This window comes from Acipenser ruthenus, chromosome 17, assembly GCF_902713425.1.
Source record: "Acipenser ruthenus chromosome 17, fAciRut3.2 maternal haplotype, whole genome shotgun sequence".
In the NCBI taxonomy this organism is placed as follows: Eukaryota; Metazoa; Chordata; class Actinopteri; order Acipenseriformes; family Acipenseridae; genus Acipenser; species Acipenser ruthenus.
Window position 1 is genome coordinate 12,879,650 of NC_081205.1, and position 20,817 is coordinate 12,900,466.

Consider the following 20,817-nt stretch of genomic DNA (forward strand, 5'->3'; position numbering starts at 1 on the left):
TGGTTAATATCAATCACATTTACTAATCATGCAGCTGTTTTCCACCCCATTTAATATCATTTAAAATTAAAAGATTTACAAGTTGATGAACAGTGGTCTCACTTATAAAGCACAATAGCCCAACATTGCATATCTGCATTGCATCGTGAATGTTTACAGCTTTATTTTGTACTTTTTAGAATATGTTGTAGAAGTATAATATGCTGCAGTAGACTTATTTATTAATGAACATTATTGTAGTGATTGCACTGTATTATTTTTCACATTCCACAGCAACTCCACTTACTTCCCTTTGAAGTCATATTAAAGGGGAGATTATCTGTTCAGGGATACCAAGAGTACCTTTAGTAAGCAAGGAGACCAATGATGGCAACGTTTGTCTGTTTGACCTATAGTACAATTTTATAATCCCCATCACTCTGCGTTGGTCAGAGACACTGTTCAGTAGTACAAAAACATACTTTACAGATCCAAATAATGTAGTAATTACAAACAACCATTACAATGGTGTGCTGTACATACATTCATTTACATATTGTATTACTTTGCATGTGGTATACTAAGTGCATTGGTTTATATACAGTCGTTAACATCATAGAATTCTGGGCTGTTAGATGATAACGCTCCAGACTAAATGTTGAGAAATGCTGATTTATGACTCATGATGTGTGATTAAAAATGTCAAAAGAGTCGGCAATATAATAAAAAAATATAATGCTGCAGTATTGATGACATGGCACACAGCAAAGATAACGTAATGCGTTTCTTGTAACTTTGCAGAGTGTTCTCTAACACTGTAAACTGTTCACGGCACTTGTGCCCGTCCCCCCACATGCACCCTGAGCTCCAGCACTGCTGCTGACAGGGATGCTGCTGGCAGCAGGGGCTCAGCTCCATAATGGTATTAATTACAGTAATGACTGCCACTTATCCACAGATTGATCTTATTCACTCATTTACTCCCTGCCTGTCTGTTGCTGTTTTACACTCTGCTCGTTGGGACTGTGTCCCAGTTATTGATTGGCTGTCATCTGAATGAGCTGGCCTGTCATTATGATGTCAATCAATAAGTGAATGGATTTGATAGTTGTGAAAATAGGCAATGTGTGTTTTTAGGTGCAATTCACAGCCAGTACCTAGAGCAGGGGTTCCCAACCCAGGTCCTGGGGACACATGTGTCTGCTGGTTTTCATTCCAACTGAGCTCTCAATTACTTAACTAGACACTAATTTAACTAATAATTTCCTTAATGAGACCTTTTTAGTTGTTTTCAGCTCTTAAACAGATCCAGATTTCAAGTTAGCTATAACATTTGACAAGTAACTTGAACTGCAACTGTTTGTGTGTTTTTGTCACAGCAGTACAATTGCTAGAATTCAAATCATTTTTGTTTATTGCACATATTTTAGTTCTAGTGACATAGGACCCTATTCACAAAACTTTTAGGACTGTTGTTTTCACTGTCCCCTTGTCTGTTTTTATGTTTGCAGTCATTCCGCGTGGTTCTGATTGCAGTTACTCAAATATATATATATATATATATATATATATATATATATATATATATATATATATAGGAGCTGCTCTAGTCGCCTGACACAGAAATCTGTTTCAACCAAACTGTCTTCATATATCGGTTATATATGTCTCTGACAGGCAAGTAGAATTAATAACAGCTCCTGAACACATGTCAAAGCATCTTAGCACAAAAAAATGTCAAGAATAATTTGTAATAAGAATCTCCATGGCTACCTGCAGAGTCCCTTAACCACCTAAAAATAAACAAAACCTCTCCGATCGCACGTACTGGGTGTCCTGGCATGGCTTACCCTCTGCTTCTTGATCTCTTTTGACAGGTGTCCCCCAAGGCTCAGTCCTAGGACCCCTCCTGTTTTCTCTCTAAACCCGCTCCCTGGGTCCCCTCATCTCCTCCCATGGCTTCTCGTATCATTTCTATACTGACGATGCCCAGATTTTCTGCCCTTTCCCCCCTCTGACTATCAACATCTCCTCCCATATCTATACCTGTCTCTCAGCCATCTCCTCCTGGATGCATTCGCATCATCTCAAACTCAACCTCTCCAAATCAGACCTCCTTTTCTTCCCCCCTTTCCTTCCCCCGCCACTGATCTCTCTATCTCTATTCCTCTTGAATCCACCACCCTCTCTCCCTCCTCATCTACCAATAACCTTGGTGTCACCCTCAACCCATCCCTCTCCTGCTCTCTCTACTCTGGCACACTCCTGTCGCTTCTTCCTCAGCAACATATCCAGAATTCGCCCCTTCCTCCCTGCCTCTGCTATCCGTCTGCTCCAGCTCATCCAAAACTCTGCTGCCCGCCTTGTCTTTTCCCTTCCTTGTTTCTCCTACAATGCTGCGCCACTCCCTCCACTGGCTCCATATCGCTGCTCACATCCAATTCAAAACTCTTGTACTTGCCTATCTGCCTCGACCTTTCTGCTCCCTCTTATCTCCAGACTATCATTTCTCCCTACACCCCCTTTCGCCCCCTGCGCTCCTCTACTACCAGCAGATTAGCTGTACCCCCCGTCTGCTCCCCTGTTCCAGAGCCTGCTCCTTCTCCACCCTTGACCCTCAGTGGTGGAACAACCTAGCCACGGATATCAGGACTGCTCAGTCCCTGACCACTGTCCAGTGCCTTCACAAGACACACCTGCTCAGACAGTATCTGTAAACCTCACAACTCCGGACTATACTGGACTAGATGGCAACCAATTGTACCACTACTTGCATCAGCTTGTACTTGCACTGAACTGCCCCATATTTTGCCAAATTCTACTACTGCTCTTAATTATAACTATTTTCTGTATCTTGTAGTTGATTTTACTCTTAATGGTATCCGTATCCACACCTTTTGTAATTGCTCTTATTTGAAATCGTTCTTATCCGTTTATCGTACTTACTACGTGCTCTTAATGGAATTTACTCTTATAAGCAAATATTTTTACTATAAATTTAACTGCTCTAAGTCAAATTTGCTCTTAAATGTAATTATTTACTGTATTTATTTTGCTCTTATTTGAATTTGATCTTATTTTCTACTGATTTTACTGTACTTTATAACTGTTCTTATCTGCAAAGTGATATTCTGTAATGTGATACTTTGTAACAACTGTAAGTCGCACTGGATAAGGGCGTCTGCTAAGAAAAACATAATAATAATATTAATAATAATGTGGAGTGGGCAGTTAATTAAATTGATGCGTCTAAGTGTTACCTGAAGAAACCTACATTCAAATTGCAGAAGCTGCATTTTCAAAAAATGGTGAGGGACTAAACTATGCCACTGGTAGCCATGGAGATAGCTTTACAGAATGAGGAAGCGTAAGAGAAATTACAAAACATTTCAAAACCCTTTCTTAGGTCATACAAAAATAATAATACGGCTCCATTTAGCACTTGTTATAATGATTACAAATATGATAGAAAGTGAAGGAAAGGTAAAGGAACCTCGTTCAAATGTCATGTGAAGATACTGTACTGGCTTTTGAAAGAGGTCAGGCATCTATCTGAAGACAGCCTGCTGATCAATCTGCAGCCTTGTGTTTGACAGATCCATTGAGGAGCTAGCATAGCTGACATCCTCTCTTTGCAATGGAGTGGGAGGCTGCACTGGCTCTGGGAAGAACATGGTTTGTTTGGATAGGAGGCTCGGTGAATACACATCGTAGGAGTTTTAGCATACTGCACCGATAGACTTGTTTCTGCTGCAGTGTAACGCGTCACTGTCTGAAGTCTGATAAGAACGCTGGTCTTATTAAATGACCTTTAATGCTAACGTCATGACGCTGAAATGACAATGAAGTTATACAATGGTGTGCCATTGGAAGAACATTTCACTGGTACCAGTAGCAGGCAGACAGTATGGCACTGTATCAGTTTCACTAGTGTGCAATATTAATTCCAAAACCATTGTGATGTCATTGCTGGTAGTGCTGTGGTCTGTAGTTGACTGGAAGAGGCCATAAGGAATTACTATGTTACACTACACATGTGGATGTTCTGAAGTGTCTTCATATTTCAATAGCCAGCCTGTAGCAGTATGATGTCACAGTATCGAATTCGCCAGGAATTAAGAGCTCCCTACAGCAATGTTTAATAAAGTAAAACAAAAATAAATAAATTCAATCAATCTGTCATCAGAAACAAATGTACTTATGAACAGAAATACAATGGTTCTTCATGGGTAATAATGAATTTGTGAGTATAGAGACTTTATCTTTCCTCACTCATTGATTATGTTTACATAACCCACCTAGAACCATGGTGTATCCTCTGTATTTGAAACTGGTACATGTCCTTATAGAGAATGACATGAGGAGTCACTGTGGATGAAATCAGCGTTTTCGTTATTTGAAATAGAATATGATTGAGAGTAACACTGTGAAGACAAAGTGGATCAGAGGTTAGCTTCTCTTCTCTCTCTCTTAATCTCAACCCCTCTGTGTGGCTTGATGGTGTCAGGTCACTGTCTTTATGCAGTATTTGATGGTTAGTGAGTTAAAGGACTCAGCAACTAATAGCGCTGCTTTACACATTTTTTTTTTTTTTTTTTATAAATTTAGTCGTTGCCAATTATTTTTTATTATTTTCTCCCAATTTGGAATGGCCAATTATTTTATAATGCTCAGCTCACCGCTACCTCCCCTGCGCTGACTCGGGAGGGCGAAGACGAACACACACTGTCCTCCGAAGCGTGTTCCGTCAGCCGACCGCTTTTTTTCACACTGCGGACTCACCATGCAGCCACCCAAGAGCTACAGCGTCAGAGGACAACGCAGCTCTCGGGCAGCTTACAGACAAGCCCGCAGCTGCCCGGCCAGTCTACAGGGGTTGCTGCTGCGCGTTGAGCCGAGGACACGCTGGCCGACCTAGCCCTCCCTCCCCCCGGGCGGCGCTCGGCCAATTGAATAGCCTGGATTCGAACTCTCGACGTCCAGACTATAGAGTGCATCCTGCACTCTACACGAGTGCTTTTACTGGATGCGCCACTTGGGAGCCCGCTTTACACATTCAAGTGTCGCTTCAGAGCTGTTGTTTTTTATACTGTCATTTGTATGGTGTTTCTATCACCAATGGTTCTGATTGGTCACTCGACTGTTGGGATTTCATTACATTTTTGATGTGCTTTGAGCTGAGTTCACGTCAGCTTGTTGAAAAGATCCTTTACAATTGGTTACTGTACCTTTAAGTAACGTATATTGTTCTTTAGCTGTACCTGGGTTGTACTCTGTGGAATATCTCTCAGTTGCGAGGAGGACAGAGAGGTGTGTAGCCTCAGATGTATCAGGATACAAAGACTGGTGAAGGTGTGGAATGGGTTACCTGGCCATGATCTTGATGATTGGGTTTTAGAGGTACTGGACAAGCACTGATAAGTCGAATAACCTCCTCGCTTTTGTGCATTTATGTTCTTAATATTAATACTGATGTGCAATTTGTAAAAAAAACTGAATTTAAGCTTGGCACACAAATGTATAAATTGCACACATTTATAAAATGTAAAAAATAAAAACAGTGAAGTGGTTATTCTACCAGGAGCTATAGAAGCTGTGGTGAGCAGTGTTTGCCAGCTGCACTGTGCAATACGATCTTATTCCATGGCCCTCAACAAAGCAAACAACTGCTGCTAACTGGTGGTAATGTCCTCTTGGCTGGCTGTTATTAGTGCATTAATAGTCTGCTTCCCATTAAAGAGGGCTGCTGGATTGCTGTTGGATGGATACGTCAGCTGTTTAATCTAGTGTTTATGCATGTGACATTAATCCAGGCTTCTTTCTTCATTTATAACTTCGTAACCCTCCTGCTAGGATCCCAAAATGGGACTCTTCAGTTTCAGAGCCATTCATCTGCTTGGTTATGACGCTCAGGTCTATCCCAAGTGGGGTTTAAAACAAACAGCCTGTGATTTTCTCACTTGACAAATGAGAAGAAAAACGCAAAAACAATAAATAAGGAGTAGTGATGGCAACTCATATGAAAATACACAGTAATTGTTACCCAAACGTCTTACCTCAGCATTAGCATCTTTATCTATCAATGTGTGGACAATATTTTCCATTCTTCATGTTTTTGTTTGTTTGTGCAGATTTTTCAAGCATCACGCTGTAACAATACAGGAGTGTTTACCGAGCTGTAGAGGGTTCTTGATTTAAAGTAATATAAAATAGTCCAAAGTATGTTTTTTTTTTCAACTATAAAGTACCAGTTATAATATTTCTTATGCTGGTTAGAAACGCTCCCTTCGGCGGTGGAGTTGACAGGAACATTCACAGACGCTGCATGTCACAAAGACCTGGAAGGCATCAGGTCTGACAGGGAGCTTGGAGTGATTTACCTCTCTTATCGCAGACAAGTGGCACAGCTATTAGACTGGCATTCTTTACCCGGCTTTTTCATTTTTGTTCTTGTTGATTTCTTCTGTCATTTTATCTTCTTTCTTTCTTACTAAATTTAATGATAAACGTTTCAACTAAAATATTTCTTTACTTTTCTTTCCTTCTTTCTTTCTTTCTTTCTTTCATGTGTCTTTTCATTTAATTTTTGTTGCACACATGTCACTGAGTTTATTAGCACGCATGCAGAATGTGGGTCAAAGGGTTTGGGGTTAGTGAGACCCCTTTTATTCCATTTGTATTAAACTTATGAGCTATTTTTACACTGTATTTCAGTGGAAATATATCTTAGGATTGGGAGGCTTGCTGTGATTCTAGGGGTGAGGCTGCATTGCCTCCCTATCACATCATTTGTCAGTTTAAATTCAGTGCGTCCCTTTTCCAGAAAGCCTGGAGTTTCTTTCTCCTCCTCCGCCCCTCGCCTCCTTTGTAGCTGTCCCTGTAGGGGGTCGATGGGTCCCGTCACACAGCCTGGTGCCCTGTGACTGCTGTCAGAGGCTCCCCTCAAGAGAGAGTGGCTCCCATTGGCCCTAAAGAGAGATCCTGGGTCACAGTGTTGTAATATAACACTGCATCTAATACATGTTATTATTCCTAATCTTTATCTGAGCTGTTGCCTCGCTCATTGAATCACCAGGTGAAGCTTAACCAAGCTAAATGAGATTCCTGACTGTGATAATTTGCTCACCATCTGTCCAGGTTTTATCCATTTAAAATCATATTAAAACCATTTATAGTTTATAGACTCTTGTCAGGTGACTGTGTTCTGTGATTTTGAGTGACTAAACAAGGTGTTCTGGAATGTTCTGGAAGCTGGCATTTTAAATGGCCGGGAAGGATGGGAGGATTTATAATACATAGAAGCAAGAGGCTGAATTTCAGCTGAGACTTCCTGGGGCAGAGAGGAGAAATGTTTCTGACTTGGGTTTGGACAGATGGAGGTACAAAGTGTCCAAATGAACAGCAATAGCAGCGAGCCCTGTGTGTCACTACCCCAGGATTACATTTTAAGTTAACGGTGCAAGACATGTCTTCATAATACCATTTCAGAGCAGTGTTGTTTTGTTTTTTTTTACGTCTTCGCTCCATTTATGCACCACTGAATCGGCGTTTGTAGGAGGAGGGAAAAAACATGTTGGAGTAAAATATGAAGAGGGGGCCTGGGGCTTCCCTCCTCATCCTGTTTGTGTTTGAAACAGCATGGTTTTTCAATTAGAGGGGGCTCTGAGGGGGTTTCCCAGGTCTGTTCGGAGACTGAAGAAGGAGAGAGAAGCCAGCACTGGGCTAGCATAGCAGCCCTCTTTCTCCATCTAAATAGCTATTGTGCCGGAACCAATGAATTATAAATGAGACACAGAAAGATAAGAGGCAGGTTCAAACCGCTGCAAAAGACACATAATATAGTACAGTATTTCATGTTAGATTTCCAAATGTCACATTTTTCAATTTTTGTCTGTTTTTCGTTAAGTATAAGGAAAATTACAAAGCAGTATGTGTTTCAATAAGTTAATGTAACATTATTCAGCAGGTTTCATTCGACTTTGTGAAACAAAATGTGTTAATTCTAAGAGTGATGCAAAACTTTTGTCAATGTCGATGTATAGGATTTTAACGTTCATAAAACATTCAAAATGCACATCCCCAGCAGCTTATTAAATAGCTTAATATTAAAACAGGTTTTCATATCTTACATGAATAGATTCATATTCATTAACCAAGATGTATTCTTTTATTGTTTTTTTTCCCTGAAAACATCCAGATTGAAAACTATAATCATTAGTTTAAATAAAGCTTAACAGTTGTATTTCTTAGAGCATGGCAATGTTGAATAATGATTAGAATTGAAAAACTATTTGCCAACTATTCATACCTTACAAGTTACAAGAAAGAAAGTTTCACGAGTTGGATGGGACAAAACGCCCATGTTAAAAACATCGATAATACATACGATTTCCAAAGGAATTAAAATACACATTTTTAAACTACTGCCATTTGTGCATATACAAAGCAGTAGTGATTTAAAAACTGTATTAATCATATTTTCAGCATGGTTCAACTGTGCCTTTTTCCCAGTCCCAAACGGCACTGCTGGCAAAGCAACACTGATAACAGGACCAGTTTATCTTTCCTTGCGATATACAGTAGTTTTGAGTTATCTGAAAATAAGTTATAGGAACTCACCAGTATTGCTTTTCTGGTCAGCTGTCTGAATGGGTCCATGTTTAGAATGCTCTTGAATGAGACGATCTTTTGTCACTGCATCACATTAAAAAAATTCTAAACATGCACATTTAACCTCCTCTATACTGTACTTTGTGTAAAGATTTTTTAAACTGTGTGGAGTCGGCGGTTAACGTATTTCCAACGTCTATCCAGCCAATCAGAATAGCTTAATAGGCAAGCTGCTGGAACTGTTTTTAAGAAAGTGTATTTTCGAGTGTATGGCTGAGACATCCAGCCAATGGGAGCACTGCTATCCTGATACCTCCCCAAGAACAAATCTCATCAGCCCCATCAGCCCCTGGCAAAAGTAAATAAATACATTTAAAAAAATTTAAAAAACTGCGTTACCCATCCTGACGTGGCTACTGAGGCAATGTAGCTACGCTAGTGCGCACACACACAGATTCACACTCACACAGACACACACACACAGATTCACACTCACACAGACACACACAGACACACATGGACAGACAGACACACACAGATTCACACTCACACAGAGGAACAGACACACATACAGACACAGACAGACACATACACACACACAGACTGACACAAACAGATTTGCACATACAGACAGACAAACAGACACAAAAACACACTGACACATACACACACACAGGCAGACACACAAAACAGCCTCATGTGATAATCGTGGGCTTCATTCACACTATTCAATGTGAGTCAGGTGTCTCTCAATTGAGCAGTTAATAGGTATTTAGTGTGATTTCCCATGAATGCAGGGCTGTCAGCCACAACTCTTTATAGGATATGTGAGGAGCGTGGGGGGATTTCACGCTAGTCTGTCTGTCTGCTTACCATTCTCACAGGAAGCTGTGTGCAGTCAGTGGATTTTTGATACCTGTTCACAGTGGTGTGGTGGAATACATGATGATAATAAAGGACTTGTAATGCAAGAATGTTTTTAATGATCTATACTGTATGGGTCTCAATATCAGCACCATTTCAATTTATATAACAGCTTCACAACATGGGACGGTAGGGTCAGTGTGCATTGAATCTGAGGGCTGAACAGCTTCACATGGACGGTAGGGTCAGTGTGCATCGAATCTGAGGGCTGAACAGTTTCACATGGACGGTAGGGTCAGTGTGCATCGAATCTGAGGGCTGAACAGCTTCACATGGACAGTAGGGTCAGTGTGCATCGAATCTGAGGATTGAACAGCTTCACATGGGCGGTAGGGTCAGTGTGCATCAAATCTGAGGGCTGAACAGCTTCACATGGGCGGTAGGGTCAGTGTGCATCGAATATGAGGGCTGAACAGCTTCACATGGACGGTAGGGTCAGTGTGCATCGAATCTGAGGGCTGAACAGCTTCCCATGGACGGTAGGGTCAGTGTGCATCGAATCTGAGGGCTGAACAGTGACCTCGCTGTAGAAAACATCACTCTTTGCAAGCTGTGCCTCTCTTCAAACTTGTATTATCTCCTCAAAAAAAGAAAATAATAAACACTTCTTCCATTATGAACAAGGGATAGGGGAGGGGGTCTTTTATACAGACAATTGTAAGTGCTCACCTGCCTGGTTGCCCTGGTAACTGTGACAAATGGTCTCTGTCAGAGGGGTCAGCGGTCAGTGTTAAAATCAATACATGATGGGTGAGCAAGCACACAGCTCTTAACAATCAGTCTCAATGTCACACTCATCCAAATGCAGTAGACAGTGGTTGAAATGGGCATTGCCACAGCCATTCTGCATTGGTAATAAGTGGATTTTTGGTACCACTGCACTGGTAAAATTGCCTGAATAATGCAAACACACCACTCTCAACAGAGAGACTGACTCATATGCTGGATGGATAATTAGAAACACCTGCCATACCATTGTCAATAGGGTGAAGGGCCACCTTGGGAAGCCAGTCCGGCACTGATTGAAGGTGACTTCATTTTATTTTTTAAATATACAGTACCTTTATGTTTTTGTATTGGCATATCATCCCTCACAGATTACAGCCTCTGAGTCCTTTTGGGAAGTTGTATTGGATATTGTCCACTATAAATGTGTACTTTTTTCTGCTTGATTCATTGCATGTGTAAGGACGGAGGGTGACGTGACCAGTGACAACACACATGCCTGTTTGTGGTTATAGAGCTTGTGGTTATAGAACTGGCACACCGACAGGGGTTAGAATCCACAACAGCAGTGCCTCACACAACATGAGCACTACAGCTTTCATTTAGTAGTCTCTACTTGTTTAATTTATGTTTCAATTTCAAAAAGGTGCCCTCTGATCTGGAGCTTCTCTGTCTGTGTATGCCTCTATGCCTGGTATTTATACTCTAGTAGGCTCAGAGCTTTTAAGTCTAGTAGGCTCTAGTAGTAACCAATGCACTTAGAGATAATGAATGAGCAATTAATAATTAGCATAATGAAAATGCATGTTTTATAGTCTAATTTAGCAGCACTTACAGTGGAAAGTGCTTACGTATTAATAATGCAGAATGTATTATCAAACAAACATGTATTTTATACATAATGGGCCTTTTTTATTTGTAAAGCACTCTGTATGTTTTGAATATAATTATATATTATTATATAATATATTTCCAATGTGTGACTGCTTATTGTGCTGCTGTGTTAGTTAAGATACAGATATGTTGTCTGTGTTTCTTTTTCTTCTTTGTCTTTAATTTCTGTCTTTATTACATTTTGCATCTTTTCTTTTTTTACTTTCTGTGTCTGTAATCGTATGTTGGTTTTTCCTTTGTTTACATATTTTTCTTTCACAAATTCTTTCATTCTTTCTTTTTTTCTAGCTTTCTTGAGCCATTTTTTCAACACAGTAACTTTCTAGATTCCTTTCCCAGGGATACCTGCATTTTAAATAAGTGATATAGCCACCCATTTTGTGTGATTGTTTTATGAGTTCTCCAGGGGTTGTGCTTGTTTGCGTGCTGCATTGTGTCTTTTGATTCCTTGACTCCTGTCCACCTGGTTTGAGCGTGCCAGTATGCTGGTGATCCTGCTGAACTGTGTCACTCTGGGAATGTTCCACCCCTGTGAGGACAGCTCCTGCGCCTCGGAACGATGCACCATCCTCCAGGTGAGAGTCCTCCCTCTGTTGCACTGCTCCTTGGAGCTGTCTTGCTCTGTAGTGAACTCCAAGTGTAAGTTTTAAAAATGATAGTAAACATGGAATTAACTACTTTGTTGCGCTATAAGGATGAGACCAGACCATGCTTCAAATCTTAACAATGAGTTATTCAGCTGTTACTCCACTCAGGTGCAACCAACCAATAACCACTCTCCTTTGCAAGGTTACTGTGGTTTACCATACTTCTCTTTTCTCATACTTTCTAGCACCTGCTTTATCACTCAAAATTCTAAGCCTAAAGCCAGGTGGGTCAAGGCCTTAGCAACTCTACTCATGCCAAAGTCACTTTCAGCCAACTGGTTTTCTGCCACTCACTCTAATCATTAACATTTCCCTACACAAGGATGAAGTCCCTTGAAGAACAGACTTAAGTTCATACCGACGTGCTCTTCTCTTGCATGCACACACGACTCCCACAAGGGAACGATTCTCTCATCACATGTGGTTCCTCTAATCGAGGGAGCACCTCAGTTTAACTTGAGCCGTCTTGACCCTATGATGAAACTTGGTAAGGGAATGTATTAGCTACAGAGTACTAGAAATACATGGAGGGCCGTGTCTTGGTCTGTACATTGCTGAGCACAAGTTATTGAGCGTGTCACTATCTGGAGTATATATGAAGGCATCTGTCCAGTCAACTAGTGGATATGCAGGTGGGCATTGCTAAAGTTCTGTTTGTTAAAGGGGAGTTATCCTTCCTGAATGTAATATAAATGGTAATAACTACCAACAGTTTGTGCTCTTGCATGGTAAGTGCTGGTGTAATACAGTATGTGTGAGAATGAACTGGGCCACTATGTTATCATGTAACTACATCAGGTTCTTATATACAATGATATCAGTATGTAACTGTTTATGAGAAATTATAAGACACTTAGTCAACTTATAAGAAACTTATAGAAACGTTTTACCTTGGAATTATGATTGAGCGTTTTGAAGTTGTGGTTAATTGACCACTGTTAAGTAACTCTTATTACAATGTAATTAGATGGCTATGTATGCTCTATAACCTACAGTAACATGCATCCCCCACCATGGAGGTCTAAAAAACAAATGGACGTACAAACTGACATCACATATCCCCACACCTGATCACTGGATTAGTGGTGTAAGTGTGGTATAAGTACATAGGTAAAAACAGACAGACAGAGAGAGAGACAGACAGAAAGTCCCACATTCTAATTGTGCAATAGTGTCCTCACAATGTTTCATAGGCTTGCTGCTATTCGATTTTAATTCTTTTGCCATATCGACAATTATTATCGATGTTTATTTTTGAAAGAATTTACCGTTTTTTTTTTTACTATCTTTATTTTTCAATTCAAGCAGAGAATGGGTGAAATTGACCTTTATGCTTTTTAAAAAAACAGAATTTTTATGCCATTTAGAAACGTCTCATTTAGCGAAACCCCTTTATCATATTCAACATGCAACAAAACCATGGTCATTAACATTGTCTTGAATAAACCGTAGAAAACAGACGTTTATAGCATAAATTTACGAGTACAATTAATATGCACACAAAACATTAGATAGTTGAACAGAACTAACTTGCACTTAGTATTCGGAGTCTGAGCTCCCCCCTCTCCTGCTTCAGCAGAGCTGGACTCAGAGTCACTGGAAGGCAATGCAGACGGGCCCGCTTTGTCCTGCCGTGGAGTCTTCAGCCGTCTGTCAGGGTATTGTGCACAATACTCATTAAGTGTTTTCCTCTTGCATACCATTTTCAAATCAAACTAGTAACTGTCACTGTATAACTATAGCAAAAGCTTACCTCCACCTTAACCTGCTAATTTCAAAGTAGGCGCTTTGAATGACAGGCGCTATAGCTGGCAAATGAAAGTGCACAGTCGGTGCAGGTCTTGATGATTGACAGTCATTTAAACGAATGAGAGCATTCTAGCGCTGCTTCAGTTAACGAGATCTGTCAGAACAGGATGAAATGACAGTGAAACTACAGTACTAACGGACCACTGAGACGGGACGGAGACGGAGACAGACAGCAAGTATAAAAACTACACAAACTAGAGATGATTTTTGGTAAGAAAATAAAAAAATAGCAAGTGGTTTAAAGACGTTTATCCTATGTACATTTATTTCAGTCAAACTCATATTTTTGGAGAATTCAAAGTTTAACGAGCTTTACCGATTAAAATCGAAAAGTAGCAAGCCTATTCATAACCATTGTGCTTCTCTAGATGAATCTCAAACTCTAAAGGCACTTTATATATTATTTTATAGCAGCTAGTAAAAAGTATCAAAATATACATCATAGGATACTTAAAATCAAAATGTATTCAAAAAGGTATATGGAGGAAGTTCACTTCCAAAATCTTGTTGGAGGTTACTATTGTAACGACAGTTAAAAGGCACACTTGAGCTGCTTCTGTCTTGCTGGCATCCCGGTGATTTTTCAAAAGATTTCCACAAAGATTTTAGACTAGAAAGTAACTCCTGTCAGAAATTGTTAAGGATTTTAAATTGAGTTGTTTTTCCCTTCAACTGTTCACATTTAAAAGGAAATTGGGGGTTGCTTTTTTGTTGCTGTTATTTAGGTTTAGTTATACATATATAACAAAACAGGTCTACAACACATTGACTATTCATGGTAAGGTATGGTGAGCTGAGCTTGAAGGAGGTAGTGCATTATTTCATGGTAAGGTTTACAGTTCCTTCTCTCTGTGCGGTATAGAAAGGGCAGGTATGGTGAGCTGAGCTTGAAGGAGGTATTGTATTATTTCATGGTAAGGTTTACAGTTCCTTCTCTCTGTGCGGTTTAGAAAGGGCAGGTATGGTGAGCTCAGCTTGAAGAAGGTGCTTGAAGCAGTTTTGTTGCATTATTGATTAATTTATTCAGCAGCATTAAGTTCTTCCAAATCCCCTCAAAAGCCTACATAAAGGATATCTGCAGAGGGCCTGAAGCAAGTGGTTTTGTCCACAATAATGGAAGTAATAGTCCTGTGTTAAGGCTTTCGTTTAAAACAATGTGTATCTGACGTATATATGCTTAAACATCGTGAAGTAAGCTTCAGTTAGGTTTTCCTGCCTTTTATCACACAGACAGATATCTGAGTACTTTGAAGGAATCATCTGGATTTGAGCCGCCTATTTCATTGAAAACACTAATCGCTTTTCAAGGAGAATGAAGACGAACTGGCAGCCAAATGCCTTTTAAACACTTGAGATCTGAATAGGAATCCTCTGCTTTTCTGATCCTGTAAGTGAAATTGAATTGAAAAGTGACATTAGCTTCAGTGAAACTAAGAGAACATTAAAACTGCTCACAAGCAGTGGGAGGCAGCAATCTGGAAGTGCATTTAAAACGTTACTCTTTCTTTTTCTGATTCAGAGGCACTCTGACCCTGGTGATTCTGTTTTTTTTATATAATGTATTAGCATATAGATAATGTTGAATGGGCTTCATCGTGTGTAATTTGCAAGTCGGGACACCAGCCTGTGCACTGGGGCTGGAGGATGGGAGTGTGTGCTGTGTACTCTCCAATAGCTTGGTTATTTTTTTGCACTGATAATTTAATCACCACCCTTGAGCCTGTCTACATCAAACCCATATTCAGTGTTGAGCAGGTCTGTTGTGTGTATGTTTATGAAGCACTATTGGCCTTGCGAGTAGCATCAGAACCTTTTGGATCACTTCAAAGGCACTACAAAAACACTGCTGACTGTATCTGGAGTTCAGCAATAACCTGGCGAAATGGATATGTGCTGTGGAATTAGAAATATAGCAGTAGAAATTGTACTGTATTCAAAAATGTTTTTTGGTAAGCCTTTATATTACAAAGTTACCAAGTAATACTATATAAAAATTAAAAAAAAAACATAATTACAGTATAAGGACCATTTTTCTTTATTTCCTAACGATTTCTCAATAGTTACTATGGAATATAGTGAAACAAAAAATCATTCAGACAGTAATTCAAATAATAAACGTGTACTGTGTCCAGCCCATCCATAAGTATGAAACATTCAATACTGATGAGTAAAGATATACTACAAGAAACTACAATTAATTGATTAATAAAATGAATTTCTCATCATAGAGGGAGGTCACAGCACACAATTGACATTTTAAAGAAAACAATGCCATTTTTAATTAAAAAAATAAAAAAATAAAAAAAATCCCCTTCTATCCCAGTATTCTAAATCACTCAAATATATATATATATATATACAGTGCCTTGCGAAAGTATTCGGCCCCCTTGAACTTTGCGACCTTTTGCCACATTTCAGGCTTCAAACATAAAGATATGAAACTGTAATTTTTTGTGAAGAATCAACAACAAGTGGGACACAATCATGAAGTGGAACGAAATTTATTGGATATTTCAAACTTTTTTAACAAATAAAAAACTGAAAAATTGGGCGTGCAAAATTATTCAGCCCCCTTAAGTTAATACTTTGTAGCGCCACCTTTTGCTGCGATTACAGCTGTAAGTCACTTGGGGTATGTCTCTATCAGTTTTGCACATCGAGAGACTGAAATTTTTGCCCATTCCTCCTTGCAAAACAGCTCGAGCTCAGTGAGGTTGGATGGAGAGCATTTGTGAACAGCAGTTTTCAGTTCTTTCCACAGATTCTCGATTGGATTCAGGTCTGGACTTTGACTTGGCCATTCTAACACCTGGATATGTTTATTTGTGAACCATTCCATTGTAGATTTGGCTTTATGTTTTGGATCATTGTCTTGTTGGAAGACAAATCTCCGTCCCAGTCTCAGGTCTTTTGCAGACTCCATCAGGTTTTCTTCCAGAATGGTCCTGTATTTGGCTCCATCCATCTTCCCATCAATTTTAACCATCTTCCCTGTCCCTGCTGAAGAAAAGCAGGCCCAAACCATGATGCTGCCACCACCATGTTTGACAGTGGGGATGGTGTGTTCAGGGTGATGAGCTGTGTTGCTTTTACGCCAAACATAACGTTTTGCATTGTTGCCAAAAAGTTCGATTTTGGTTTCATCTGACCAGAGCACCTTCTTCCACATGTTTGGTGTGTCTCCCAGGTGGCTTGTGGCAAACTGTAAACGACACTTTTTATGGATATCTTTAAGAAATGGCTTTCTTCTTGCCACTCTTCCATAAAGGCCAGATTTGTGCAGTATACGACTGATTGTTGTCCTATGGACAGAGTCTCCCACCTCAGCTGTAGATCTCTGCAGTTCATCCAGAGTGATCATGGGCCTCTTGGCTGCATCTCTGATCAGTCTTCTCCTTGTATGAGCTGAAAGTTTAGAGGGACGGCCAGGTCTTGGTAGATTTGCAGTGGTCTGATACTCCTTCCATTTCAATATTATCGCTTGCACAGTGCTCCTTGGGATGTTTAAAGCTTGGGAAATCTTTTTGTATCCAAATCCGGCTTTAAACTTCTCCACAACAGTATCTCGGACCTGCCTGGTGTGTTCCTTGTTCTTCATGATGCTCTCTGCGCTTTAAACGGACCTCTGAGACTATCACAGTGCAGGTGCATTTATACGGAGACTTGATTACACACAGGTGGATTCTATTTATCATCATTAGTCATTTAGGTCAACATTGGATCATTCAGAGATCCTCACTGAACTTCTGGAGAGAGTTTGCTGCACTGAAAGTAAAGGGGCTGAATAATTTTGCACGCCCAATTTTTCAGTTTTTTATTTGTTAAAAAAGTTTGAAATATCCAATAAATTTCATTCCACTTCATGATTGTGTCCCACTTGTTGTTGATTCTTCACAAAAAATTACAGTTTCATATCTTTATGTTTGAAGCCTGAAATGTGGCAAAAGGTCGCAAAGTTCAAGGGGGCCGAATACTTTCGCAAGGCACTGTATATATATATATATATATATATATATATATATATATATATATATATATATATATATATATATATATATATATATATATATACGCTGTGTCACAATGTATATATTTAACACATCATGTGATGTTGAAGTGTGTGGATTCAGGACCCATGGTGACACTTTAAAACTTTGACACCAAATAATTTAGCAAACTATGAATTTCCTTGTAATTGTTAATGCTTTTTGTAAAGGGCAGTACTTACTTTTTTTGAGTTTTCTACTCATGATGTCACTTTTCAAATATTCAGACCGCGTTCCATCGCAGGGCATGACGTCTTGCGTTTTGGGAATATGCAAAGGTCAGAGGAGCGGGACATTTATAGACTCTGGCATTGGGAATGTGAAGACCAGCATGAAGATTAGATATACTGTATGTCATGCAAGAACAAACCAGACAAACTCGCTTCTCACATGAGCTGCCTCAATAAAATAGGGAGGATAGCATGCAGCGTCCTGTGCTGGTTTCATTAGCGTTTGCAAAGGGTGATATCATCTCTTAGCACAAGAAGAGAATATTATAGCTGCCTCCTCTATAAATGATAACTAATGCTTTAAAATCAATTTTCAGATGACGGCCACCTTTTATTTAAGAATAAAGTCGTACTCTATATTTCTGTTTCTGTGGCAATTAGGCATTATGAAAACAGTAGAGATCCTATACTGGTAATTTAACATGTTTTACATGATAGTAAGAATACAACTGTACAATTCTGATCAGACTAGGCTTAGGGGAATCTTTATTGAGGGATATATGTGTATAGGGTGGTGACTATCCATATTCCACACTTATGGAAACAACAAATGATTTACAGCAAGACTATGGGGTATGGATTTTATTGCCCATTTTTCCTCATTCAGACCCTTTACTTACTAAATATCTTGGTATCCTGAATAGATAATCATCCCATCTTTAAAAATATGCTAAATATTTTAATGAGCAAGACATCTCACAAATAGAATAGTCCCCTGAAATGATCTCCTTTTTCTAGGAAAGCAGTAGGGATGGGGAGTTTGTTGCCGGATAACTTTACTCAGACTACTTGCTCACTAAATATATTGGTATTCCTGAATAGATAATTGTCTCCTTTATAAAAATATGGAGAGGGTTTTAATGAGCAGTCTGTCTCACAAGTTCAGCAGTACCCTAAATTTACATATTTGCATTTCTCTATTTTACCCCAAAAATGATTTTCTGAGTGTTGACTGTCGAGACTGGTACCGTATTCAGTGTAGTGTCCTTGGCTGTCCTTGGGCAGGAACCTGTTTTTGTGGATATAGTGAGTAAATGTCAGACCCAGTCTTTCCGCATGGTAATAAGCACTTGTAGGAGAGACTGTCATTAAAATCTCTTGCATATTTTTTAAAAGGAGATTTTCTATTCAGGGATACCAAGATATTTAATGAGAAAGTAGTCTAAGGGAAGTTACCCAGCAACAAACTCCCCATCCCCAGATGCACTGCTTTCCTAGAAAAAGGAGAACAGTTTGCATAATTTGGATACATGGTGATCTACTTTTCCATGATACTGATAATTATGATGCTGTCTGGGATGGGGCTGGTCGCCTGTGCCTCCATACCGTAGCTATGTTATAGTTTACATTCTGCCATATATCTGAAAACCTGCTTTTACAGTTGTGATGATACTTGCTGTTAACATCCTCAGATTGGGGGGATATATGGAGATGTCTTGTCATACTGAAGGATCGGATTCAGAATGTACAGCAGTGGCAGGGTCCGGGTGTTACTGACAGACTTGTTTTGTGTTTGCTGTTGTCGTGGCAGGAAATAGCTTTGACTTGTTTTGTGTTTTGTTTTGTTTTGTTTTGTTTCTAACAGAAATTTGATGACTTCATCTTTGCTTTCTTTGCTGTTGAAATGGTGATCAAAATGGTGGCCCTTGGAATTTTTGGGAAAAAGTGTTACCTTGGCGACACATGGAATCGTCTGGACTTCTTCATCGTTGTGGCAGGGTGAGTGAGAGGCTCCATTTACTGCATGATACAAAGAGATTATAAAGACCAGACAGCACTGGGGGAGAGGGGTGGGACAGAGACAGACAGTGTGGCAAATTACAGAGTCCAGTGCTGCATGAAGGGCTCCACTCTGGCCCATAGGTGGCGCTTCAGTGTGATTTCCATTTGCTTCAATTCCTGGCAGAATGCTGTAAACAGCGCATTAGAGTATATCTTAAAGCTTCAGCAGCTCTGGTCTTGTTGGCACAATCAAGGCATACAATGCATATTCCCTGTTCCTGGATCAGTGCTGGACAGAGTCAGAAAAGCTTCCTCTTGAGAGCACCTCAGTCCTGACCTGAACACCCCCTGCTTGCCATTCATCCCTGACCTGAACACCCCCTGCCTGCCATTCAGCCCTGAGCCTCTCTCAAGCAGAGAATGACAATAAAGCTGAATTGCATTTTGTTTGTTTTTTGATGACCACTTTCTGGGGGCTATGTTGAGACCCAGCTCCTTCACCTTAAGACCTGGGCAGCCAGATTGGAACCAAGGCCTCCAGAGGTGATTGGCAGAAGAGGCATACACACAGACACACGCACTGACACACTGACACACAGACGCACAGACGCACAGACACACAGACACACACACTGACACACAGACACAGACGCACAGACACACACACTGGCACACAGACGCACAGACACACACACTGACACACAGACACAGACGCACAGACACACACACTGACACACAGACACAGACGCACAGACACACACACTGACACACAGACGCACAGACACACACTGACACACAGACACAGACGCACAGACACACACACTGGCACACAGACGCACAGACACACACACTGACACACAGACACAGACGCACAGACACATACACTGACACACAGACACAGACGCACAGACACACACACTGACACACAGACGCACAGACACACACACTGACACACAGACACAGATGCACAGACACACACACTGACACACAGACGCACTGACACACAGACGCACACACTGACACACAGACGCACTGACACACAGACTCACAGACACACACTGACACACAGACACAGACTCACAGACACACACACTGACACACAGACACACAGACACACAGACACACAGATGCACAGACACACACTGACACACAGACACAGACTCACAGACACACACACTGACACACAGATGCACAGACACACAGACGCACAGACACAGACTCACAGACACA

At 40.3% G+C, this 20,817-nt stretch overlaps 1 protein-coding gene across 12 annotated transcripts in view; it reads left to right on the plus strand.

The window, feature by feature from the left end:
• The first annotated feature begins 11,576 nt into the window (after positions 1 to 11,576).
• cacna1g (calcium channel, voltage-dependent, T type, alpha 1G subunit) overlaps positions 11,577 to 20,817 on the plus strand; it is a 160,869-nt gene continuing 151,628 nt past the window's right edge. For 10 of the 12 annotated variants that reach the window (XM_034039010.3, XM_034039015.3, XM_034039013.3 and 7 more), the window contains exons 1-2: positions 11,577 to 11,708; positions 19,451 to 19,584. In XM_034039010.3, coding sequence (XP_033894901.3) covers positions 11,616 to 11,708; positions 19,451 to 19,584 — 227 coding nt within the window. In that variant the 5' untranslated portion in view covers positions 11,577 to 11,615. The remainder of the gene's footprint in view (positions 11,709 to 19,450; positions 19,585 to 20,817) is intronic. The other 2 variants (XM_034039018.3, XM_034039021.3) reach the window with 1 other exon arrangement.